The 23,340-nt window shown below is 43.1% G+C and overlaps 1 protein-coding gene across 1 annotated transcript in view; it reads right to left on the reverse strand.

Annotated features, from left to right (window-relative positions):
* The window catches only part of UBTD2 (ubiquitin domain containing 2), a 109,796-nt gene extending 88,803 nt beyond the window's left edge, over positions 1–20,993 (reverse strand). The window contains exon 1 of the mRNA XM_024199333.3: positions 20,919–20,993. Within this exon, the coding sequence (XP_024055101.1) occupies positions 20,919–20,988 (70 nt within the window). The 5' untranslated portion in view covers positions 20,989–20,993. The remainder of the gene's footprint in view (positions 1–20,918) is intronic.
* Between the last annotated feature and the right edge of the window lie 2,347 nt (positions 20,994–23,340).

A 23,340-nucleotide genomic window follows, 5' to 3' on the forward strand; every position in this document is an offset into this window, starting at 1 on the left:
TCAAACATCAGAAGTCAGATTTCTCCTTAGGTTAGAGCTACCTGGCCCAAACATCATAAGAAGGGGAGGAAGAGATCAGAGAGAGCCCAAGCAGCTTTCATCTACCCACTGGGTGCCAGTTAAAACAGCTAACCTCAACAACATTTCTCAACTTGCAATACACTTTGTTCTAAATTGTCACCTGTGTCAAACATGTATCTTTTAATCATAAAAATAAAAGGGCTCAGCATGAGTGACAAAACTGGCCTAAGTCTGGTATAGCCAGTATAGTTGACTTGCTAGATCCAGAAGCTCCAGATGGCAAATGCAGCACATGACTACCAACCTTCAGAATGCATTCAACACTTGCAGTTATATGAAAACAAATACATTCAGTGTAATACTCATATGCATGCCTTCCAAACTTTGATTCTATGGAAAAAAACCTGATCATCCTACTGATATATTTACAACCTCCACTGAGGAAAACATGGAAAGTGCATTTCAACAAAAGACATAATTCTGAGTAAGATAAATAGGATAGAATCTTTAAAGTAACCACAATATGATAACCCCACAGGAAGAAAAAAGGCCTTTCAAAATTCTGAGCCCCCTCCCCTCCCACAAGCCAGCTCTGGAAAGTACATTTAAGCAATTGTTCCTTTTATGAGAAAGAGCAACGAGGAGATATTAAAATACTGGACTTGGATGCTGATGGATGCAAGAATTATTCGTATAATGCCCTCTCTTCTGAGGCTATGTCTACACTACAGAATTAGGTCGGATTTATAGAAGCCGGTTTTATAGAAACCGGTTGTATGCAGCCGATTGTGTGTGTCCCCACCTAAAATGCTCTAAGTGCATGAAGTCGGCGGACCGCGTCCACAGTACCGAGGCTAGCGTCGACTTCCGGCGCATTGCACTATGGTACCTATCCCACAGTTCCCGGAGCCTCCGGCGCCCATTGGAATTATGGGTTGAGATCGCAATGCCCGGATGATGCAAAGCAGTGCCGCGAGGGGTTCTGGGTACATTGCGTCAGGCCCCTCCCCCGCCGTCACAGCAACGGCAGACAATAGATTCGCGCCTTTTTACCTGGGTTACCTGTGCAGACAACATACCACGCCAAGCATTGAGCCCGCTCAGCTCAGCTTACCGTCACCATATCTCTTCCGGGTGCCGGCAAACGTGGGACTGCATTGCTAAACAGCAGCAGCAGCTTACTGCCTTTTGGCGGTAGACGGTGCAGCATGACTGGTAGCCTTCATTGGCGATCTGGGTGCAGGCAGCTGTGGGGCTGGCAGCCGTGGTGCTGCATTGCACCAGCCCCTTGCCTTTTGGTAGAAGATGGTTTATTACGACTGGTATCCGTCGTCGTCGTACTGCAGTGGCTGTCGATCATGGGCACCCGGGCAGACAATGATGGTTATCAGTCGTAGTATGCTATTTTCTGCCAGGCGCCCTGTTGGATCATTGCATGTTAGCAGAGTCGTAGCATGCTATTTTCTGCCAAGTGCCCAGTATTGTCTGCTAAGCACCCAGAAGAGGCCGATGGCGATCTGGGTGCTGGCAGACATGGGGCTGGCAGACGTGGGGCTAGATTGCTACACAGCAGCAACCCCTTGCCTTTTGGGCAGTAGATAGCATATTATGATTGGTACCCATCATTGTCATATTGCAGTGGGAATCAGATCGTGCAATAGACCTGAAGGCTTACTGCCAAGCGCCCAGTATTTGCTGCCAAGCACCCAGAAAATGCCAAGGGCTATCAGTCATGCTGCACCGTCGTCTTAAGATGTAAAAAATAGATTTATTCTCCATTCATTTGCTTCCCCCCTCCCTCCTGCTAAACCCAGGCTTTTGAGTTCAATCTTGGGGGGGGGGCATTCTGTGTGCCAGTTGTTTGTGTTTCTCCCTGATGCAAAGCCACCTTTCTTGATTTTAATTCCCTGTACCTGTACGCGGTGTCACTCGCCCCTCCCTCCCTCTCTCCCTCCCTCCCTTCTTCCCCTGGTCCGTCAGATACTACTTTCGCGCCTTTTTTCAGACCAGACGCCATAGCCAGCACTGGGATCATGGAGCCCGCTCAGATCACCGCGGCAATTCTGAGCACTATGAACACCACGCGCATTGTCCTGGAAAACATGCAGAGCCTCCTGGACATGCCAAAGCCAAACCAGGACCAGCTGAGGAGGAGGCGATTGCAGCGCGGCGACGATAGTGATGAGGAAATTGACATGGACCTCTCACAAGGCACAGGCCCCAGCAATGTGGAAATCTTGGTGTTACTGGGGCAGGTTCATGCCGTGGACCGCCGATTCTGGGCCCGGGAAACAAGCACAAAGTGGTGGGACCGCATCGTGTTGCAGGTCTGGGACGATGCCCAGTGGCTGCGAAACTTTCGCATGCGTAAGGGCACTTTCATAGAACTTTGTGACTTGCTTTCCCCTGCCCTGAAGCGCCAGAATACCAGGATGAGAGCAGCCCTCACAGTGGAGAAGCGAGTGGCGATAGCCCTGTGGAAGCTTGCAACGCCAGACAGCTACCGGTCAGTCGGGAATCAATTTGGAGTGGGCAAATCTACTGTGGGGGCTGCTGTGATCCAAGTTGCCAGGGCAATGAGAGACCTGGTGATATCAAGGGTAGTGACTCTGGGAAACGTGCAGACCATAGTGGATGGCTTTGCTGCAATGGGATTCCCAAACTGTGGTGGGGCCATAGACGGAACCCATATCCCTATCTTGGCACCGGCGCACCAAGCCGCCGACTACATAAACCGCAAGGGGTACTTTTCAATGCTGCTGCAAGCCCTGGTGGATCACAAGGGACGTTTCACCGACATCAACGTGGGCTGGCCGGGAAGGGTACATGATGCTCGCGTCTTCAGGCAGTCTCTTCTGTTTCGAAAGCTGGAGGAAGGGACTTTCTTCCCGGACCAGAAAATAACCATTGGGGATGTTGAAATGCCTATCGTGATCCTTGGGGACCCAGCCTACCCCTTAATGCCATGGCTCATGAAGCCGTACACAGGCAGCCTGGACAGTAGTCAGGACCTGTTCAACTACAGGCTGAGCAAGAGCCGAATGGTGGTGGAATGTGCATTTGGCCGTTTAAAAGCGCGCTGGCGCAGCTTACTGACTCGCTCAGACCTTAGCGAAAAGAATCTCCCCATTGTTATTGCCGCTTGCTGTGCGCTCCACAATATATGTGAAAGTAAGGGGGAGACATTTATGGCGGGGTGGGAGGTTGAGGCAAATCGCCTGGCCGCTGATTACGCGCAGCCAGACACCAGGGCGGTTAGAGGAGCACAGCAGGGCGCGGTGCGCATCAGAGAAGCGTTGAAAACCAGTTTTGTGACTGGCCAGGCTACGGAGTGAAACTTCTGTTTGTTGCTCCTTGATGAACCCTCTGACCCTCCCCCACCACCCTGTTAACTCTACTTCCCTGCAAACCAACCACCCCACCCTCCCCTACTACCCTCCCCCCTTCGAGCACCACTTGCAGAGGCAATAAAGTCATTGTTGCTTCACATTCATGCATTCTTTATTACTTCAGCACACAACTAGGGGGATAATTGGAAAGGTAGCCCGGGATGGGTGGGGGAGGAGGGAAGGAACAGGACACACTCCAATTTAAAACTTTAAAACTTATTGCACTGGAAATCATCTAGGGTGGAGTGAGTGGGTGGCCGAAGGCCCCCCCACCGTGTTCTTGGGCGTCTGGGTGAGGAGGCAATGGGACTTGGGGAAGGCTGCTGGTTACAGAGGGGCTGTAGCGGCGTTCTCTGCTCCTGCTGCCTTTCCTGCAGCTCAACCATACGCAGGAGCATATCACTTTGATGCTCCAGCAGCCGGAGCATCGACTCTTGCTTTCTGATTACAAGTTGACGCCACCTCTCCTCTTCAGCCCGCGTTTCAGCACGCAACTTCTCCTCTTGAGCACGCAACTTCTCCTCTTCAGCCCGCGATTCAGCACGCCACCTCTCCTCTCGCTCATATTGGGCTTTTTTAAAATCAGTCATTGACTGCCTCCACGCATTCAGCTGTGCTCTGTCAGCGTGGGAGGCAGTCTGAAGTTCAGTAAACATTTCGTCACGTGTCCTTCGCTTCCTTCTTCGAATATTCACTAGCCTCTGCGAAGGAGTAAGATTTGCAGCTGGTGGAGAAGGGAGAGGTTGTTAAAAAAGATACATTTTAGAGAACAATGGGTAGACTCTTTCACGTTAGATTTTGCTGTTCACAACATCACACAGCACATGTGCTTTCGTTACAAGGTCGCATTTTTCCTCTTATATTGAGAGTCTCCTGGTTTGGTGTGAGAGATCACTCACGCAGTGCCAGGACACAGATTTCAGCTTGCAGGCAGCCATGGTAAGACATATAGTCTTTGGGCTTTTTTAACCTTCTTAACATGTGGGGATGGTTTCAAACAGTTCTGCCCTCATTTCCCATACCAAGCACCCGTGCCATTTAAAATGGGTTTGCAATGTAAAAGGAGGGGCTGCGATTTCAGGTTTAACATGCAGCACAAACCCAACTAACTCCCCTCCCCCTCACACCCAATTCTCTGGGATGGTCACTTCACCCCTCCCCCCCACCGCGTGGTTAACAGCGGGGAATATTTCTGTTCAGCAGAGCAGGAAGGGGCACCTCTGAATGTCCCCTTAATAAAATTGCCCCATTTCAACCAGGTGACCGTGAATGATATCACTCTCCTGAGGATAACAAAGAGCGATAAGGAATGGATGTTGTCTGCATGCCAGCAAACACCGGGACCATACGCTGCCATGCTTTGTTATGCAATGATTCCAGACTACGTGCTACTGGCCTGGCGTGGTAAAGTGTCCTACCATGGCGGACGGGATAAGGCAGCCCTCCCCAGAAACCTTTTGCAAAGGCTTTGGGAGTACATGAAGGAGAGCTTTCTGGAGATGTCCCTGGAGGATTTCCGCTCCATCCCCATACACGTTAACAGACTTTTCCAGTAGCTGTACTGGCCGCGATTGCCAGGGCAAATTAATCATTAATCATTAAACACGCTTGTTTTTAAACCATGTGTAATTTTTGCAAAGGTACACTCACCAGAGGTCCCCTGTGTGCCCTCAGGGTCTTGGGTCAGTTCGGGGGTTACTGTTTCCAGGTCCAGGGTGACAAACATATCCTGGCTGTTGGGGTAACTGGTTTCTCCGCTTCCTTGCTGCTGTGAGCTATCTATGTTCTCTCCATCCTCATCTTCCTCGTCCGCCGAACCCGCTTCCCCGTTTGCAGAGAGGGACTCATAGAACACGCTTGGGCTAGTGGTGGCTGCACGCCCTAGAATGGCATGCAGCTCCGCGTAGTAGCGGCATGTTTGCGGCTCTGCCCCGGACCTTCCGTTTGCGTCTCTGACTTTGTGGTAGGCTTGCCTTAGCTCCTTAATTTTCACGCGGCACTGCCGCGCGTCCCTGTTATGGCCTCTGTCCTTCATGGCCTTGGAGATCTTTTCTAATGTTTTGCCGTTTCTTTTACTGTTTCGGAGTTCGGCGAGCACTGCTTCATCTCCCCAGATGGCGATCAGATCCTGTACCTCCCGTTCGGTCCAGGCTGGAGCTCTTCTGCGATCCTGGGACTGGGACTGGGACTCCATCATGGTTACCTGTGCTGATGGGCTCTGCATGGTCACCTGTGCTCTCCACGCTGAGCAAACAGGAAATGAAATTCAAACGTTCGCGGGGCTTTTCCTGTCTACCTGGCCAGTGCATCTGAGATGAGAGTGCTGTCCAGAGCGGTCACAATGAAGCACTGTGGGATAGCTCCCGGAGGCCAGTAATGTCGAATTCCGTCCACACTAACCCAATTCCGACCCCCTAAGGCCGATTTTATCGCTAATCCCCTTGTCGAGGTGGTGTTAGGAAACCGGTTTAAAGGGCCCTTTAAGTCGACAGAAAGGGCTTCGTAGTGTAAACGTGTCCAGGCTTAAGTCGATTTAACGCGGCTAAAGTCGACCTAAACTCGTAGTGTAGACCAGGCCTGAGAGAGAGATCTGGGCAACAGCACTCTCAAAGTTTGTTTTTAAGAAAGCAGAAAAAAGGTTTTGCAAGGAATCAATTCATTTAGATAAGGGCATTAACTCCCCAAATGGGAAATACAATTCATTTGGCTTCAATAGAAAAATAATCCTTTTGTGTGTTTTATGAATCATGCAGCACTTAAGAAAAAAAGTGGTCTTCTAAAGTGTCTAATGTATCGAGAGTGTTTATAAAAGTTAGAGGCTTATTTGGATCTAAAGTGCATTAATTTCTTAGTATTTCCATGTATTATCAAATTTTAATATCCATTCCCTGTCTCTACAAATGCCAAAGTGATTCTATTGCCAGAACAGCTGCAAGATTGCAATTTGCCTTCCCTCCCTCTCTAGCCTGAAGGCATTTCATTCAAAACCAAAAAGCGAGCTTGAGTTATTTTTAAAGACCATGCTTAAGTTTTGACTACAACGTAGCACTCAAAGCGTTTGGGACAGGTACAATGAATGTATTTGTCTGTTTCAGTTGGACTAGGAGACCTATGGAATGCTGCTTATGTACCATCAGCACGAGCGAGTACAATATATGACCAGATTAAAGCATGTGGACTTAGCCAATCAAGTAGTCATTTACAACACATATTCAGCTTTAGGATTGCCATCTTTGAACTGTTCTGGATACAGAATTAGTTTTGCATTTGGACAGCAACATGGAGAAGTATACATCTGAAACAAGAAGAACTGAATAGGACACAATTTACAAAAATAAAATATTCATTACACAACGTTGGCAAACACTGATAAATCTGACAGTGATAAGCACATTATAGAACCTACTCTAAGTCGGCAAATTTGTTACCATGCTACTCTCTGTATTTGTAGAAATATGCATTCCTTTGAAGCCCTCCTACAACTTTACTTCACCAAATACTGCTGTGTATTTTATTAAGCAAAACAAGGAAAAGACCTTAGAGATGGCACTCACAAATATGCTACAGCATTTTACATAAGTATTGTTTTAATAGATATTTGACAACTTGCACTAAAAAAAGCAGCAGCTGTTTTTTTTTTTTTTCCTCTCCAAAATGCCAGAGCACAGCTGGGACCTGCAACTCTATCATTCAATTACCTGTCCAGCACACATAATATATCTAATGAATTTGATATACAGTACAAAAAATTGTTTTTATTATTACAGTGAGCAGGAAGTTCTGACGACATCCCTAATAGGGCGTAGCACCAAATGCTGGCATAAGAAGGTTCCATATTAGCTGAAGAGATCTCAAGAAAGGGTAGTGATAGCACAAAGAATTAAGGATGAGAGACAGGGAACATACAGTAAGGAAATGCTTAAAGGAAAAAAGGATGGCATATGAGGACAACGTAATGGAGATGAACACGAATTAAAGGTCAGACTAACCTTTGTACTAAGTCACTTGTTAAAGTGGTGGGTCAGGGTGAGCAACAGCTCAATATGGGCCTATTTTTAAAATGTTGAGAGATATGTGGACTTGGGGGCCATGATTACTAGAACTGGAGACTCCACCTATGGTAGCAGTCTATAAAAGTACATGTTAAAAATCTTAAAATAGGCTTCAAATATCTGAGTAGTCATGTCTTACATTTTCCCTTTTCAGCTTAGCTGAAAGTGACCTGACTCTGTATTCACAATAGAATCTTACTAACCCTGATATTACAGACACTCATTGTAACAGTGAGCAAGATACTGACCCTGCAAAGATGAACATGAGTAGTCCCACTGACTTCAATGGAATCCCATTATCACAAATGCTGCATCAAAATGTTTTGTTCATTTAGTTGGACATTTGTGGTTTAATTATACTTAATTATGTACAAGTAAATGCACTTGAAAATATTTTGTAAGAATTATGAAGTCCAGTGTACCAGACTTATGCAACATTTTATGCCTTTGCCAAGAAGTATTTTATGAAAGAAATACAAGGTTTGTGGATTAGCAATTTTCATTATAAATAATTTACCTCCTCACCAGAGGGCCATTATCCAGGAATTCCCAGTCTTCCAAAGGACTCATTTGTTTGTGCAGATATTAGGATGTTGATGAATCCAAACCAGTTGGTATGATGTTACTCACCCACTGCTGGTACACTCCACTAATTCATAGGCACTCTCTTTTAAAAGAAACTATATTTACTCACACAGACAACTCAGAGGATGGTAGTTCTTCAGCAAAAAAAAGTGACAAAACAAATTATTCTCTTTCATAAGAGCATAAGAATGGCCCTACTGGGTCAGACCAAAGGTCCATCTAGCCCAGTATCCTGTCTTCCAACAGTGGCCAGTGCCAGCTGCCCGAGAGGGAATGAACAGAACAGGTAATCATCAAGTGATCCATCCCCTGTTGCTCATTCCCAACTTCTGGCAAACAGAATCTAGAGTGCCCTCAGCTCACAGTATGTGCGCCAGATATTTAGCTTTGTGGTTCTATTTTAAATATACAAAGGTAACAAACTTTCTATAAGAAGTGCCTGTATTGTACTGCTGTACCCTAATCCTGACACAATTTTATCCTTGAGAGTATTCTCAGAGGATGGGCACCTCCTTGCTGTGTAAAGGTGAAAATTTTCTTCCTATTAATACGTTGGCCAAACTGTCAATTTCTCTATAAATAATAGTTCTAAGTGCCAATAATAGTAGATCCAACAGATACATCATAGCTCAATGTTCTCCTATTTATTAAGATTGCATGGCATCATTCCACACTATATACAACATTATATCATAGGCTATCAACATTTTAACCTCAGATTTTTTTTTCTGAACACCCTCTCATTGAGAGAAGCCCAAGCTCTCCTCTTTGTTATTGTTATTTGAAAACCCGCCTTCTCTCACACTTAAAACTGTGAGAAACCAGAGGACAGTTCGTGTTCGTTCTCTCTCTCCCCCCCCCCACCCTTTAATAAAACTTTTCCTTTTTACAGAGTAAGCTTGCAAATTAAGTTTTCAAATTCCAGTCTTTGTGTAGAGGATTCTCTGCTCTAACTCCAATAATAATATCTGCTCCATTACAAAAATTCTCTGCTACTGACTGTATTCATTTGAAAAAGTTTACAGAATGAATACCTTATTTAGTTCTTTGGTAGTCATCTTATTATAGCAGGCAACTTGTAGGGCTAAAAACAGTTTCTATTATAAACTTCATTGTGCAGTTATTCCTTTTTTTAAAAAATCATCTTTTGAGGCAAATTACCAAGTATGGAAACTTCAGCATAGCAGGATTTTTTTTTTTTTAAGCTTCATCAAAATCCCTGGTCATATTAGACTTTTATAGAAGAGAAGGAAAAATTTACACTTTAACCCTTTAAAAAACTGCAACCATGGCCCTCGCATAGATAACTTCAAAACAGCCACAATTTGAAGTTTTGCTGGTAAGCTCTCATTGAGAAGTCAGCCATTCCACTCTCAATTCTGGAAAAAAAATATGATCTGAAAGTTAGCTACTACACATGTGTAGTAGAAAGTTTTGTTCAGTCAGTGTTTGCACTTTGTGTGCAGTTTCTGCTGTAAACAGACTTTAAAAGGCCATAAGGTCTTAAGACAGCTCAAGTAAATTAATAAATGCACCCTTGTTGGCATATGTAATTAGCTGTTTCTGCACTTGCATTCAGAATTTACAGTGCCTCAAAATTTCACACTACTCTAAGATTTCAGGGCATTAGGGTACTTAGCTCACTAGGGCTGGTCTACACCTACCGGAGGATCAACACAGCGGCAATCGATGCCTCAGCGGTTGATTTAACGGGTCTAATGAAGACCCGCTAAATCAACTGCCGATAGCTCTCCCGTTGACTCCTGTAGTCCACCCGATCGAGAAGAGTAAGAGGCGTCGATGGGAGAGCATCTCCCGTCACGTAGTGTGGACCCCGCGGTAAGAAGTTTTAAGCTACGTCGATTTGAGTTACGCTATTCACATAACTCAAATGGCGTAGCTTAGATTGACTTTTCCCTTTCGTGTAGACAAGGCCTTAGAAAGTAAGGTAGCTTAAAAAGTTACAGTCTCTTCAGCATTTGGAGCAATATACGTGTTCATGCTGCCTTAGGTATGTTTAAGAAAACCAGGAAATTAAAAGCAAAGTGTGTCATTCAGCTTGCACAGCCACATCCTTTAGCCATTACTCACTTGAGAAGTAGTAGTCCCACTAAAGTCAGGAATAGAAGAGAACTAAAGTGAGTAATGGCTGCAGGATCAGGTCTATGGTTAGCAAAAATCAGGAAATGCAAAGTTAATGTTCCAACTGCAACATTAAGTTGACCACTTCAGACCTCGTGAATATTTTATTGTATACAGTTCAAGGTAGTCAAATATCAAACTACACAGTGCATTTTAAAGCACAGTCCATAAAATAGAGGCTTTGCAAAGTGAAAGAGTTAAAGCTGTTCTTGAAACCTTAACTGTTGCACATGCTGATTTTTGGGAAGTGACAGTGAAATGTCAATGATGGTTTGATGACACTTTTTTTTTTTTTTTTTTGGTATTTGAGACAGAACAACGACGAAAAGGAACAAAAAGCATTTTATTGGTCTACTGTCCCAGGCAGAGAAAGTCACTTTCCTTCTCTTAGTCTTAGGTTTCAGCCAGATAACAGAGAGAGAGCAGATTCCTCACTCTTTCAGGTCTCCAGTTACAGTTTAAATGTCTCATTCAACAACCATTCTAGGCAGAGGTAGTGGAGTCAGTGACTCCAGGTTTTTTCCTTCCTTGTGCTCATGCAATGGGTCATTTCACACCTTTTCGCTTTAGACTTAGGGTTATTTTGAGGACTGCCTTGTTCACTGGGTTCTTATGCAGAGTGATGTCATGTGACAGTATCCAACCACTATGAAAATCTGCTGCTGTGGTATAGCCAATTCCACAGAGAATTTAGCTGAACAGTCCCTGTGTGTTAGCTCCTGACAAGCAGATTCACCAGCTGTGCCAAATCTCTGTCTGCAAAGTCACAATATAAATGCCAAATGCTTATCATTATCATTGTAAGTAAATAAAAATAGTATATTTTTGGTATATAAAACAAAGACGACTTTAAAAGCCAAATATATACATAAAGCAACCTGTAGCTCTGGTCAGCAGACTTTCAGCATGTGAAAATTCCTAGCTGTAGTGTTCAAAAATAAGAAGATGTCAATTAAGATTATATTACAAGTTCAGCAACTCTATTCCTATAATGTAGGGATCGGGAGTTTGGAGTCCAATATGGAGTTCCATTTTAATTAGCGTGTATTTATGAAATTTAGCTTTTTCAAATGTCACTAATTCAACTCCCATTAACAGAAATATAGGATTGCTACAATTGGAGAAAAGTCACAGTATAAATCTTTCAGGTCTTGAATTACATCCTAGCCACTTGCTAGCCCTAAGCAGACAGGAAAGATTAATAGGTTTTTAAGGCCAGAAGAAATCATTGTGATTGACTAGTCTGACCTGTATAATACAGGGCATAGGATTTCCTTGTATTAATTCCTGTTTCAAGTCCAATAGCTGTGCTTGAGATGGAACATATTTTAGAAAAACATCCAATCTTGATTTAAAAATCTCCAATGATGGAGAATCCACTACAATCTTTGCTAAGATAGTCCAATAGTTATTAAAAAGTTGTGTCTTATTTTTAGTCTGAATTCATCTAGTTTCAAGTTCTAGCCATTTGATCTTGTTCTATCTTTCTCTACTAGACTAAAGAGCCCTCATTATCAAATTTCTGTTCCCCTTGTAGGTGTTTAGATTGTGATCAAGCCACCCCATAACTTTCTTTTTGATGAGCTAATTAGATTGAGCTCCTTAAGTTTTTCACCAGAAGGCATGTATTCCAATCCTTTACTGATTCTCAGGGCTCTTGTCCGAACCCTCTCCAATTTATCAACAACCTCCTTGATTTGTGGACACCAGAACTGGACACCATATTCCAGTAGTGGTCGCACCAGTACCAAATACAGAGGTAATGTAATGTCCGTACTCCTATTCAATCATTCCCTTGTTTACACATCCAAGGATTACATTAGCCCTTTTGGCCACATTGTTGCAACGGAAGCTCATATTCAACTGATTATCCACCAGGGCCCCAAAGTCTTTTTCAGACTCACTGCTTCCCAGAATAGAATCCCCTATCCTGTAGGAATGGCCTGCATTCTTTGTTCCTAGATGATTAACTTTATATTTGGCCATATTAAAATGCAAATTCATTTGTGGGCAGCTTACAGAGCAGGCTGGATTGCTTGGTATCAGTGACCGGTCCTCTTCATTATCTACCAATTCCCCAATTTGAGTCATTTGCGGATTACTCAGTAATGATTATATGGGATTTTTCCACAAAATCATTGATAAAAAATATTAAGCAATGTAGGGCAAAGAACTAATCCCTGCAAGATCCCACTTGAAACATCTATTTGACCATGTTACCCTGGTTATAATTACATTTTGAGACCTATCATTTAACTAGTTTTTAATCCATTCACTATGTGCCATGTTGATTTTGTATTGTTCTAGTTTCTTAATGAAGCTGTTGTGTGGTACGAAGTCAAATGCCTTACAGAAGTGTAAGTATATTACATGAACACTATTACCTTTATCAACAAATCGGTTCTCATCAAAACATATCAAGTTAGTTAGACAAGACCTATTTTGCATAAACTCATGTTGATTGGCATTATATTATTCTCCCTTAATTCTTTATGAAAGGAAACCAGTTATCAGGTGCTCCATTATTTTGCCTGGGATTGATGTCAGTCTAACAGGCCTAGAGCTACCTGGGTCATCCCATTTTCCATTTTTAAATAGTGGCATAGTAGCTTTCTTCTAGTCCTCTGGAACTTCCCCAGTGTTCCAAGACTTACTGAGATTAACATGAATGGTTAGAGAGCTCTTCAGCCAGGTCTTTTAAAAATCTGGGATAAAAGTTACCTGGATCTGCTGATTTTAAAATATCTAACTTTGATAGCTGCTATTTAGCAGTATTGGAAAGTATTTAATCATATGATACTAGTACATAATTTGCTTCCCCTCCCCCCAAGATGAGGGTGGATCAAGAGTTCTCTCAAATATACACATCCTTCTAGTATATATATCTGATAAATGTGAAGGCCCTCCTGAAAATCTTTGGCTGCTGGGAGACAGCTCCCTTCCATCACAAACATTCCTCCTTCACCATCAAAGTGGAAAGATCTTCTCAGTCTTGGAGGAGAGTCTCTGCCACCTTATCCAACCCCTTTTAGGAGTCCTCGGCCAGGGTCTTAATATTAGCCATGAAACCAACCTCTATGTCCAGTTTCACTCTGAGTAATGCTTGGAAAAGCTATGAAGAACAGAGGAGAACTGGGGATTGCCTCTAGAGCCTATAACAGAGATTTGCTTGATAAGATATAGGTATAAGGCAGTAATGCATGAAGCCTACAGACCTGACCCTATAAGACAATAGCTCAACATATAGATACAAGACCTATAAAGCTTTTGCACAAGTAGTTTAACCAGGAGCAACCTTAAATCACAAGACAGCATAAGACAGAATTCTGTGATAAGTATGACTAAACTGCTGATAGGTAACCGCAAAATACCAATTAATGCACGTTTGGTTATTTTAGTATAGGAACATCAGCAGAAGTTGAACTGCAAGATTGCCTTAGTAACCACTGATCTATATGCTAATAAGTTTGAAGTAACTAATATATTAACCTATAATATCAGAATATCCCAGCATTATCAGGGTGAGGAAATTTAGTTATGGACCAAAGAGGCTGGACATCCTTATGAATATTTACCGGGGCCACCAACCCTACAGTAAGGTAAACCATGGCCTAAGCAGTTGGGATCTTTTGGCATGCCAGATATAGGATAAGATCTTTGTGGACCATCAATTCTAGTCTCCAAAAGGATGATGTGAGTGTATGATTGCTCCAATGCTGGATGTATGGACAATTCTGTAGTATATTTACCTACTTGTTTGGGTTGGAGCATCTGTGCTTTTATTGAGTTAATAAAAACTATTGCAAATTCAAAAGGTTTTTCTTCAGTGTGAGTGTTGCTCCTGTGCACACCAGGGTTCCCACATTAATAGTAATTTTAATAACTCTAGGCCTGATCTCCTGATGAGACCCTGCCAAACCACAGAGTGTTGATTGGGGATTACTAAAGAATCAATGTAACTAATATGCAACCTACAGATCAGGCAACAACTCACTGCAGGAGGAAAGGGTATTGCGTCAGGTCATGCTCAAGAAGTTATTGGCTATGTCTACTCTGTTTTAAAACTGCAGCAGTGAGTCTCAGTCTGAATCTACAGACTCAGGCTCGTGCAATGGCGCTAAAAACAGCAGTGCAGACGTTCACCTCCATGGGCTTCAGAGCCTGAGCTGAAACATTTACACCGCTGTTTTTAGAGCCACAGTGTGAGCTCAAGTCTACAGACTTGGGCTCTGAGACTCACTGCCCAGGTTTTAAAACACAGTGTAGATATACCCATCCTGAATCTGACGAGACAGCAACTTGGGGACATGCAACTTCGGTGAACAATTAATTTGTGGCTTTATATAGCGGGTCTTCATAGGTTGCAAAACAGTCATCCTATAAAGTAATTAAGAGAAAACTTAAGCCATTACATCAAAAGAGTATGAGTTTTAGGGAAGTAGAGATAGGAAATGAAAAACAATTGCTTAAGAACTTAACTGACTTTTTATACAAAATGTATGATGAGTTCATGAGAGAGACTGGAAATTCTTTTATACATAAGATCTCTCAAGTACTTCAATCCTTCTTAGCTTATAAAAAGCAAACACTGCTTAAGGGTAGGTTTGGGTTTTTTTTAATTATTTCATTTTAAACAAGGACATTAGATAAAAGGAATTTTTGGAAGCTTGATTTTAAACTACAATGCCAGATCAGCTTTAGCTATCTAGAACCCTTTTTCCACTTGCAAAAAAAATTGTGTGGGAAGTGACCCAGTTTACTTTTGAAATCAGATTTTTATTTCTTGGGAAACATTTCACAAGTACTCAAACCACTAACTTCCAACATGCAGCATTTCACCTTCCTTAAAAAAATCTTTACAATAATTCCTTTTGCCAGAAAGTCCATATAATTTTTCTTAGCTAAATTACCTGAGCAAGACTTGAGCTATTACCACTTTACTATGATGTTTGGAGCACTATCCTGGTGGAGTTCTCGTTAACTACATGAACTGTGTTGCAACTTGTGACTCAAAATATTACTCAACATTGCTATGAAGGAAAAAAATATTCTTTGCTGTAATAAAAAGGGATCAATCCTTTTGAAAATTCAATTCACAGGAACAGAATACTAATTGTGATACCTTCTCTCCATATCTACTACAGTCATAAATCTTTAATGCACCACTAATGTTTAATTTATTATATTTACTTAATATTCAGCGGTGGAGGATTTTGCTGCATGTAGCACTGGAAACGCCAAATAGAGTAATCAAGCATTTGCTTATTTCTATACTCCAATCAGTAACTGAACTCAAACAATTACTGGGGGAGGGGAATGATGCAAACAAGCAAATGAAAAGAACAGTTGCATTAATTAGTCTGCTTCTATTGACAGAAGAGATGACACCTTATTTCACTTGGTGAAACAAGACTGAAGTGATACTGAAGCAACTGCATAAACCTAATCTGGCCCATTAGTTTGTTAAAATGACACTTATACTTCAAAAGAAAAATGTTTAGAGCCTGATTTCAGAAGTGCTATGCACAGCAACTGCAGATGCCATTGGTTTCAACTGGTGTTGTGTGGATGCTCAGCACCCCTGGAAATCAGGAGTTCTAGGCTATCTGAACAATAAATGTTAGACTGATTTCGGTACAAATCTCTGACATACTGACTGTTGTACAGTTTCCACAACATTCTTATGACAGATCTAGGGCAAATTATAAAAAATGTCAGTTCATGTTTAAACTTTTCTTACTATGTAGCTTTTAAAAGTAAAACTTTTATACTATATTTTCACAAAATTCACAAAGAAAATGACATTCCAAAAAGTATGATGAAAGCCAACAGTATACATCAGCTTTGAATTCAAGACCATCTCTTACAAAAATATACCTGGTACACAGTGTAGAGAATGCTGAAGTAAGCACTTTTTTCTTAGATAGCAATACAAAACAAATGTACTATGTACTGGCATACACTAGTTTAGGGCTTAAAATAAATAGCTAAAACAAGCCAGATTACATTATATGGAAGTAGAGGACCCTTTGCCTGGGTTCTGATATAAAGGGTGTGTACCAAAAAGCTACTGACCTTTCAGTCAATAGACCTTTTTTAAAAAATCTAAGCTAGCCATGGTTGGAGCTACTGCATTGGTTAGACTGTGAGAGACAAACCTCTGACTACTTAATACGCGAACTCCCATAGTCAGTCTTCAACAAACATTATGAAAGCACTTATTGTCACCTCAAAACAGAAGTGCTCACTGCAATGCTACACTACCATCCAATAAAGATATTTTAAAATGGTTTTTTCTATAGTTGGACAAAGTTTAGACCAAGGGCTGTAATTGGCCTTCCAGTGCTTTTGAGCCAATGGCATCATATTAAGCACTGCAGTAAGAATTTGCACTCAGAACAATCAGCTATCCCAGTACGCCAGTTGACCATGCAATCACCTGCTTCTATTTGTTCCTGTTGCCACCACAAGTTGGAGGCAAAAAGAGAGAAGACAAAGGTCAAAACACAACTACTGGAGTTTTCTCCCCCAGTGGAGAAGACAAGAACTCCAATGGGTAGGCTAACATCATGTCAGAAAGAGAACAGCAGCAGAGAGACAGCTGCAGCCCAAAGACTTAGTATGTAATGACTTGTGGTGCCCATATTTCAAGAAGTTGGATCTCTTGCCTTCTCTTCACTCTATACAAATAACTGTCTTGCTGAACTTTGCAGGCAAAAGAAAGGCAAGACAAACTAACATTGCACAATGCCTAACAGAAAAGATTTAACAGACTTACCAGAAGAAAATGAAAAGGGAATTTCAAAGGATAGGAGGTAAAATAAATAGCTCGCATGAGGGGATGGGACCCAGATGTAGCATTTTGGCAAAAAGAATTCTTCTGAATGTTTATGTAATGGTGAACCAAGCTGAACATAATTTGGTGCAGATCTTTAGAAACCCTAAAAGCAGACACAAAAATGTAAAGCCCTCCATTATTTAATCCCAGATCCATGTATTGGAAGACAGCACATCTGAACAGATCAAATAACCTGTAGTATGGAGTGGCTAGGGATGAGAACTTTCTCACCAACCCACATTGCCCAGGGTTGTAAAAGCTCACCATAATCTTTAACAAGGCATATCAAAGAGAAATCTGAGAACATCAATTTATAGGTTTTTATGGAGTACTGTCCTAATTAGTATACATCAATCATCCTTCTTTTCTTCTTCCATATTCTCCTGGAAATCCCCCATTCCACAAAGACTGACTATGGTAATGACCACATATCACTCTGTTTACCTCTGCTGGCTTTTACACAGTAAGCATTTTGGAGCAGCAATTTTGTTTATACTTGTTTTTCCCTGTTATAAAGTATTGTATAACACTATAGTACTATAAAAAAGTACTAATAATTGAAAAGCTGGAGCTAGCCTGGGGAGACCGTTCCTCTTCCAGTAGGATGGGCACAGCAGTGCCTGCTGATGACCAGATATTTTTGTTAAGTAAGAGCCTGCTCCTCCTATTGAAGTCAATGGGAGCAGGAGTGGGCCTCAGGCCTGCACTCCAGAATAACTTATGACAAACAAGAGACATGTGCCAATATTTCTGGCCAGCTCATTGTGTAGATGAACACACATGTCTTAATGAATCTACCCTAAGGACCAGCTAATTTAAATATCTTGCTGACCTTGAAGTATGCTAATTGCTCTACAGCAAATCAGAAGAGAAAGAAACTGTATTTGATCAAGCCATTTTAGCAACTTCACTGAGCAGCAATGGATATATAAAGTGCTAGTGATTGCTTGAAGAACTCATGAGATTACAGGAGGAGATGATTCTGATCTGAGTTACACTGATTTAATCCAACAAAATTCCATCACCTTCCTTGGAATTATTAGAGATTCAGACTGGTGCAACTGAGATCAAGATCTGGCTCTGAGAGTCCTTCAGGACCAAGCATGGTTATCATCATGGTTAACCAGTCTCATCACTAGTAATATTAGTTCATGAAGCAACTTTTCCTTTCTTTAGGAGAAGGTATAAAGCTTTGCAACAAACAATGATCACATCATCATTTCAGACACTGGCAATGCAGCATTTAACACTGAAGTTTTGGTTCTAAACTATTTTCCTGGAGTTTATGATATGGCCCTAGTCACTTGCAACAAGCTGAAAGGTGGATAACACTGTACTAGATCACAGAATCTGAAATTAGAGACAGAAATGACCTACTAGATGATTTAGCCCATCCCCCTTCTAATGTATATTATATGCTCTACTGCTTTGGCCAGTTCAGTGTCAGATGTCTCAAGTCATAAATCCTCTTGAGACACCACGAGTCAGATTTTATATTTACCACCATCATTTTATAAAGTTTTAGATCCAAGAGTCAGAAAAGTTGGTCTTTGATATCGTGACTGGTAAATTATGGTATATTAAAAACATATTTTGATGCACTTTCAGCTTAACTATAGCTACTTTAAAAAAAATGAGTTAACATTTCAAAATAGGGTAATACACACACAGTAGTAGGTAGTTTATAAATATATTTTCATTCAGTCCCATATAGTTCAATTGAAATATCAGATCATTTACATGAAACAGACTCGGAGTGCATAATCCTTAGAGTTTGAGCCTGCCCTCCAATATGTGGTTTGCAATTATGGGCTTGGAAAATCCAGTTGCTGTGCTAACGCACCCATGCACAATAGGCTATTTGCCCCAAAATACACAATGATGCATGCTGTGTAACCGCAAGCAGAAGCAAGTCCTTACCAGCTAAATCTGGGACACTAAACTTCACCAATTCCATTGAAATTGCCTGCCTCACACACTACCATTGAGAGTGTAATGATATGGCATTACACTCTCTGCTGAAGAATTGTAACATATTTTGTGGATACTGTATCTAATCCACTAGTATCAAAGGTGAGATAAAAGTGAGAAAATTCAGAGTCAAGGCTGTTTCTGCAACCTTGCCTCACTTCATAATGCTTAGTTACTAAACAATGGCTGACATTGCATGGATGTGCTGAAAAATCCAGGCCCCCTGTAAATAGTATTAAAAGCTATAAGACAGCTTTTTATTGTAAATTTTCTTGTTTGGCTTTCAACATGAACCTGTCCCCCCACCCTCCTAAAAACTCTACTATTCTTTGTTAACTGGTCACAGCTAGTTTGGTATTGAAAAATTTGTTAGTCTATTCACTTCCCTCCTAAAGTCTGAAAAGAGTTGATTTGGAAAGAGCTACCGAATTCCCTTTTACTTTAATGGGAATTGTGACACTAAATCTGATGCAGCTTTAAAAAAAACAGTAGGAGTTTATTTAAGATACACACATGGTTCAAAGAGCCACTAAAATGAGCAGGCAGCTGCTTCAAAAAGTTGTTTTAAGATCTGTACTTTTTATATTTTATGCAATACATATAAAACAACAGTGCTGCTAAAAATGCTCCATCACTTGGGTAATTTGAAAGAAGACCAAACGAAGCAATACATAGTATAGTGTCAAGAACAACGTTGCAGTGGCAGGGAGATGATTTAGGTGACCTAATAGGTCATATTTCTATCTTATATTTTCCTAAAAAAAAAAAAAAGTGAAGTAGTTAAGTACAGAGACTATTTATCCCCCCCCCCCAGTTTAAACAGGTATGTAGCTAACATGATAGATAAAATACACTGCTTCAGCACTTAATTTTACTAAAGTGACTATTTAGTACCAATAATTTAAACTGGGGGGAAATGTCCATCTTTTATTGGAAAGCAGAGAAAGGCAAAGTAATCAGGAGATAATCCCCAACAGCTAAATTATTTTCTATGTACTGAAACAATGGGGGTAAGTCCCAGGCAGAGAACGGAGTTCAAACATTACTTTATAGGATAAAAACCTATGCAAGTTAAATAAAATACAAGGCACCTCTCTGATCAGCCCACTGCTTTGAGTGCAGCATGATCTCCACTGAAAGGACACATGTTATCAAGAAGAGTTTCTAGTGTCTGCTATTGGCTTTTAGGCTAATTATGGCTTTGTATGGAGTGGAGAGGAAAGCTGAATTTTTTTTGAACACTGACAAAAATGTTTCATTTCTATTATTTTTATCTGCACATATTTTAAAATCCTCCATAAGTTCTCAGGGATGGCCTCCCAGCAAGGCAGGGGAAAGGGGGGGTTTAGGTCCAGCTGGACCACTCCCAAAGCCCTTTTCAACCCCGCAGAACTGTGCAGCCGAGGGGCATTTTTAAAAGCTCCCGCGGTTCCTGGGGAGCTAAAGCGCTGAGGCTAGGCAGAGTGAGTGCGCGGCCTGGGCCGGGGACTTGGGCTGCTTTCTCCCCACGCCCCTGCCTGCCCTAGTGGCCCGGAGCCGGGCAGCTGATGGCAGCTGACTTCAGGAAAGTTGCAATGAAGGCGCAGGGGGCGAGGCTCGCCCCGGGGATGCCCCGGAGGGGCGGGCGGGGAGAGCGGGGGAGGGGTACCGGGGTACCTGGGGGGAAGGGGGCTGTACCCCTGGGGGGCGCTGAGGGGCCGGCACGATGAGGGGGGCTGGGCCAGGCTCCCCTTCCTGAATAGCGGGGGAGGGGATGGAGGGCCCGGGCAGGGGGCGAGGGGCCCCGGAGGGGCGGTGATGCATGGCGAACCCCCCCCCCGGGAAAGCCCCTCAGGCCCGAGTGCCGCGGTGCCCAGGGGGTCCCTGGGCTGGGGAACGGGGGACTCCGCGCAGTCCCGCCCGGCCCCCGCCCCCTCTCACCTCCGGTGCCGTCCGAGTTCTCGTTGAGGCTGCCCGAGGAGTCGTGATGGGAGCCCACACACCCGCCCATGGGGCCCGCCCGGCCCGGAGACCCGTCGCTCCCCGCCCGAGCTCCGCCACCGGCCGGGCAGGCGCGATGGCTCCGAAGCCGCCGCCGCCGCCGCCGCCTGCTCCCTGGCCGCCCCGCCCCGCAGCGCTGCGCCGCGCCTGGGCCCGCCTCCTCCTCCAGCCCCGGCGCTGCGCCTGGCCCGCCTCCCCACGCACCCGCCTCGGGGAGGGTCTCCGCGGCCGCTCGCTCGCTCTCCTGCCCAGCCCATAGACCTGGGGGCAACACCCCTCAGCCCCCGCCCCGGCCTGCGTGGGCAGCCTGGGGTGACTATCACCCCATCTCTGTTTCCACCACTGGCAGAAGCCTTCGGGCACTCCGGGATAGCGCCCCAGTACATACACACATCTCTAACCGTGGTACAGACCAGGGGACAGCCTGGGATAATCCCGTGCCTGCACCGGCGTCAGGAACCATGGGGGAGTCCAAGGTAACTCCCCCTTCATGATAGCGAGCCCTAGGAGGACAGCCTGGGGGTAATCCTCTTCCCTCTCACTTCACCTCTTTCCCCCACCCAAAGCTCGGAGATGCAGGCAGCAGCCAGTGAGCCTCCCTGTCTCATAGCTATGTCCACACCTGCCTCCCCCCATCTCACCTCAAAGCAGAAGCCTTACTCTTCATAATGAATTTGATTTATTAATTTAATCATTGTGACCTTTTGTTTTTTATCCTGCACATAAGGGACTCGGCCCTTGACAGCCAGAAAATGATGAGGCCTGTACAATACAAATGCTCAGGGATCGGAGTATCTTTACACATCAGAGTGGTTCCATTAGTTTCAAGGGGACTACTCACCTGAGTAAAGTTATTCAGGTGCATGAGGGTGTATAGGCTGAAGTTCTTAATCAAACATAACACACCAGAGGATATCCATAACCCAGTCTCAGCAATACTGTGAAGATGCATTTGAGTTTGCAAAGTATTTGAGATGAGAAGCACTAGAAGAGGGCAAAGGATTATTATTATGACTGTCAGATTGAGAGCCCAATTTCCAAGAAGTTGTGCAAAACTCTGTGCACAATTGCAAATCTAATATACAGGTACAACTACGGTGTCTGAGTGAACAAAATATATCGCTTGCCAGACAGGGATCATGCCAGCCAGGCACATATAAATTAGTTACATACTTGTGCTTATATAGTTGTACTCCTTACTCTTTTTTTTAAATCAGGCCCTCTACGTTATTTAGGTTTTCATGTAATTTATTTTAGCAAATGAAATATTGCACTAAATGCATGTTAGTAAAATACTGATAGACATCTGTAATACTTATGAGTGTATAAACTGCCCCCAATATTTTCATTGTGTCATACTGATGATCTCAATAAACCCTGCACATATTAAATAATTTTCAAGGTACATAAGTGTTATAATCTCCATTTCAGCAATGAAAAACTGAAGCCCCGAAAAATGTAATGTCTTGCTGATGCTCACACACTGAGTCTATTCTATTCTATGGTCTAGTCGATAAGATTCTTATATCATCCTCATCACTGTAGTATCTGACCACCTTCCAGTAGTGCATTAAGCAAAGTGACTAACATCTGTCACACATGGTTTGTTCTCTCAGTCCTCTCCCCAGGGAGAAAACTGGGCATGCAGTAGCGTTTTGATATATTTACATACATGTTGGTCTGTGTTTACAATACAGAAGAGAGATTGAAGAAATGCACCTTGCAAGGTGGTGAGGTTTGTGGTGGTCCTTAGTTCCTGTGGGAGTTCATTCCACAGTTTCAGACTGGACTTTGAGAAAATTCCATCTCCTGCACAGCCAAGCTTTACCCTTATGGTAGAAGGTTCCACTGTGCACGAGAAGCAGAGTTGTCAATTGTGGTCTTCGACCCGGAACTTTAGCTGATCTTTTAAATATCCTGGGCCCAGGCCATTGTGCACCTTGAAGAAAAGGACCAAGATCTTCAACTTGAATTGATACTCTATGGGAAGCCAGTGTGAAGAACAGAGGACAGATCTGATGTGCTCACAGTAGCCCCCGTTGCTGAGGATACGTGCTGCAGTATTCTGTACTAGCTGGAACTTCCTAAGGGTTGATGTCTTCATGCACAGGTGTATTGCCCTGCTGAAGTGTGGACAGGTCATTGTCCACCAGGATGGGAAGGAATTTCCTAGCTAACCAGAGATGGTAGAAAGCATTACTTGTGGATGCTTGCTATGTGCGAGTTTAGCCTCAGTGAGGAATCCAGGAGGACTCTTAAAGTATATACTGAATTGACCAATTGTCAACAGCCAGCAGTAAAATGGAGAACTGAATCTCCTGACTGCCCTGCTCTAACCATTAATCACAGCTTCTTCCTTATA

This window comes from Terrapene carolina, unplaced genomic scaffold (genome assembly GCF_002925995.2).
Source record: "Terrapene carolina triunguis isolate 2854851 unplaced genomic scaffold, T_m_triunguis-2.0 Scaffold395, whole genome shotgun sequence".
In the NCBI taxonomy this organism is placed as follows: domain Eukaryota; kingdom Metazoa; phylum Chordata; order Testudines; family Emydidae; genus Terrapene; species Terrapene triunguis.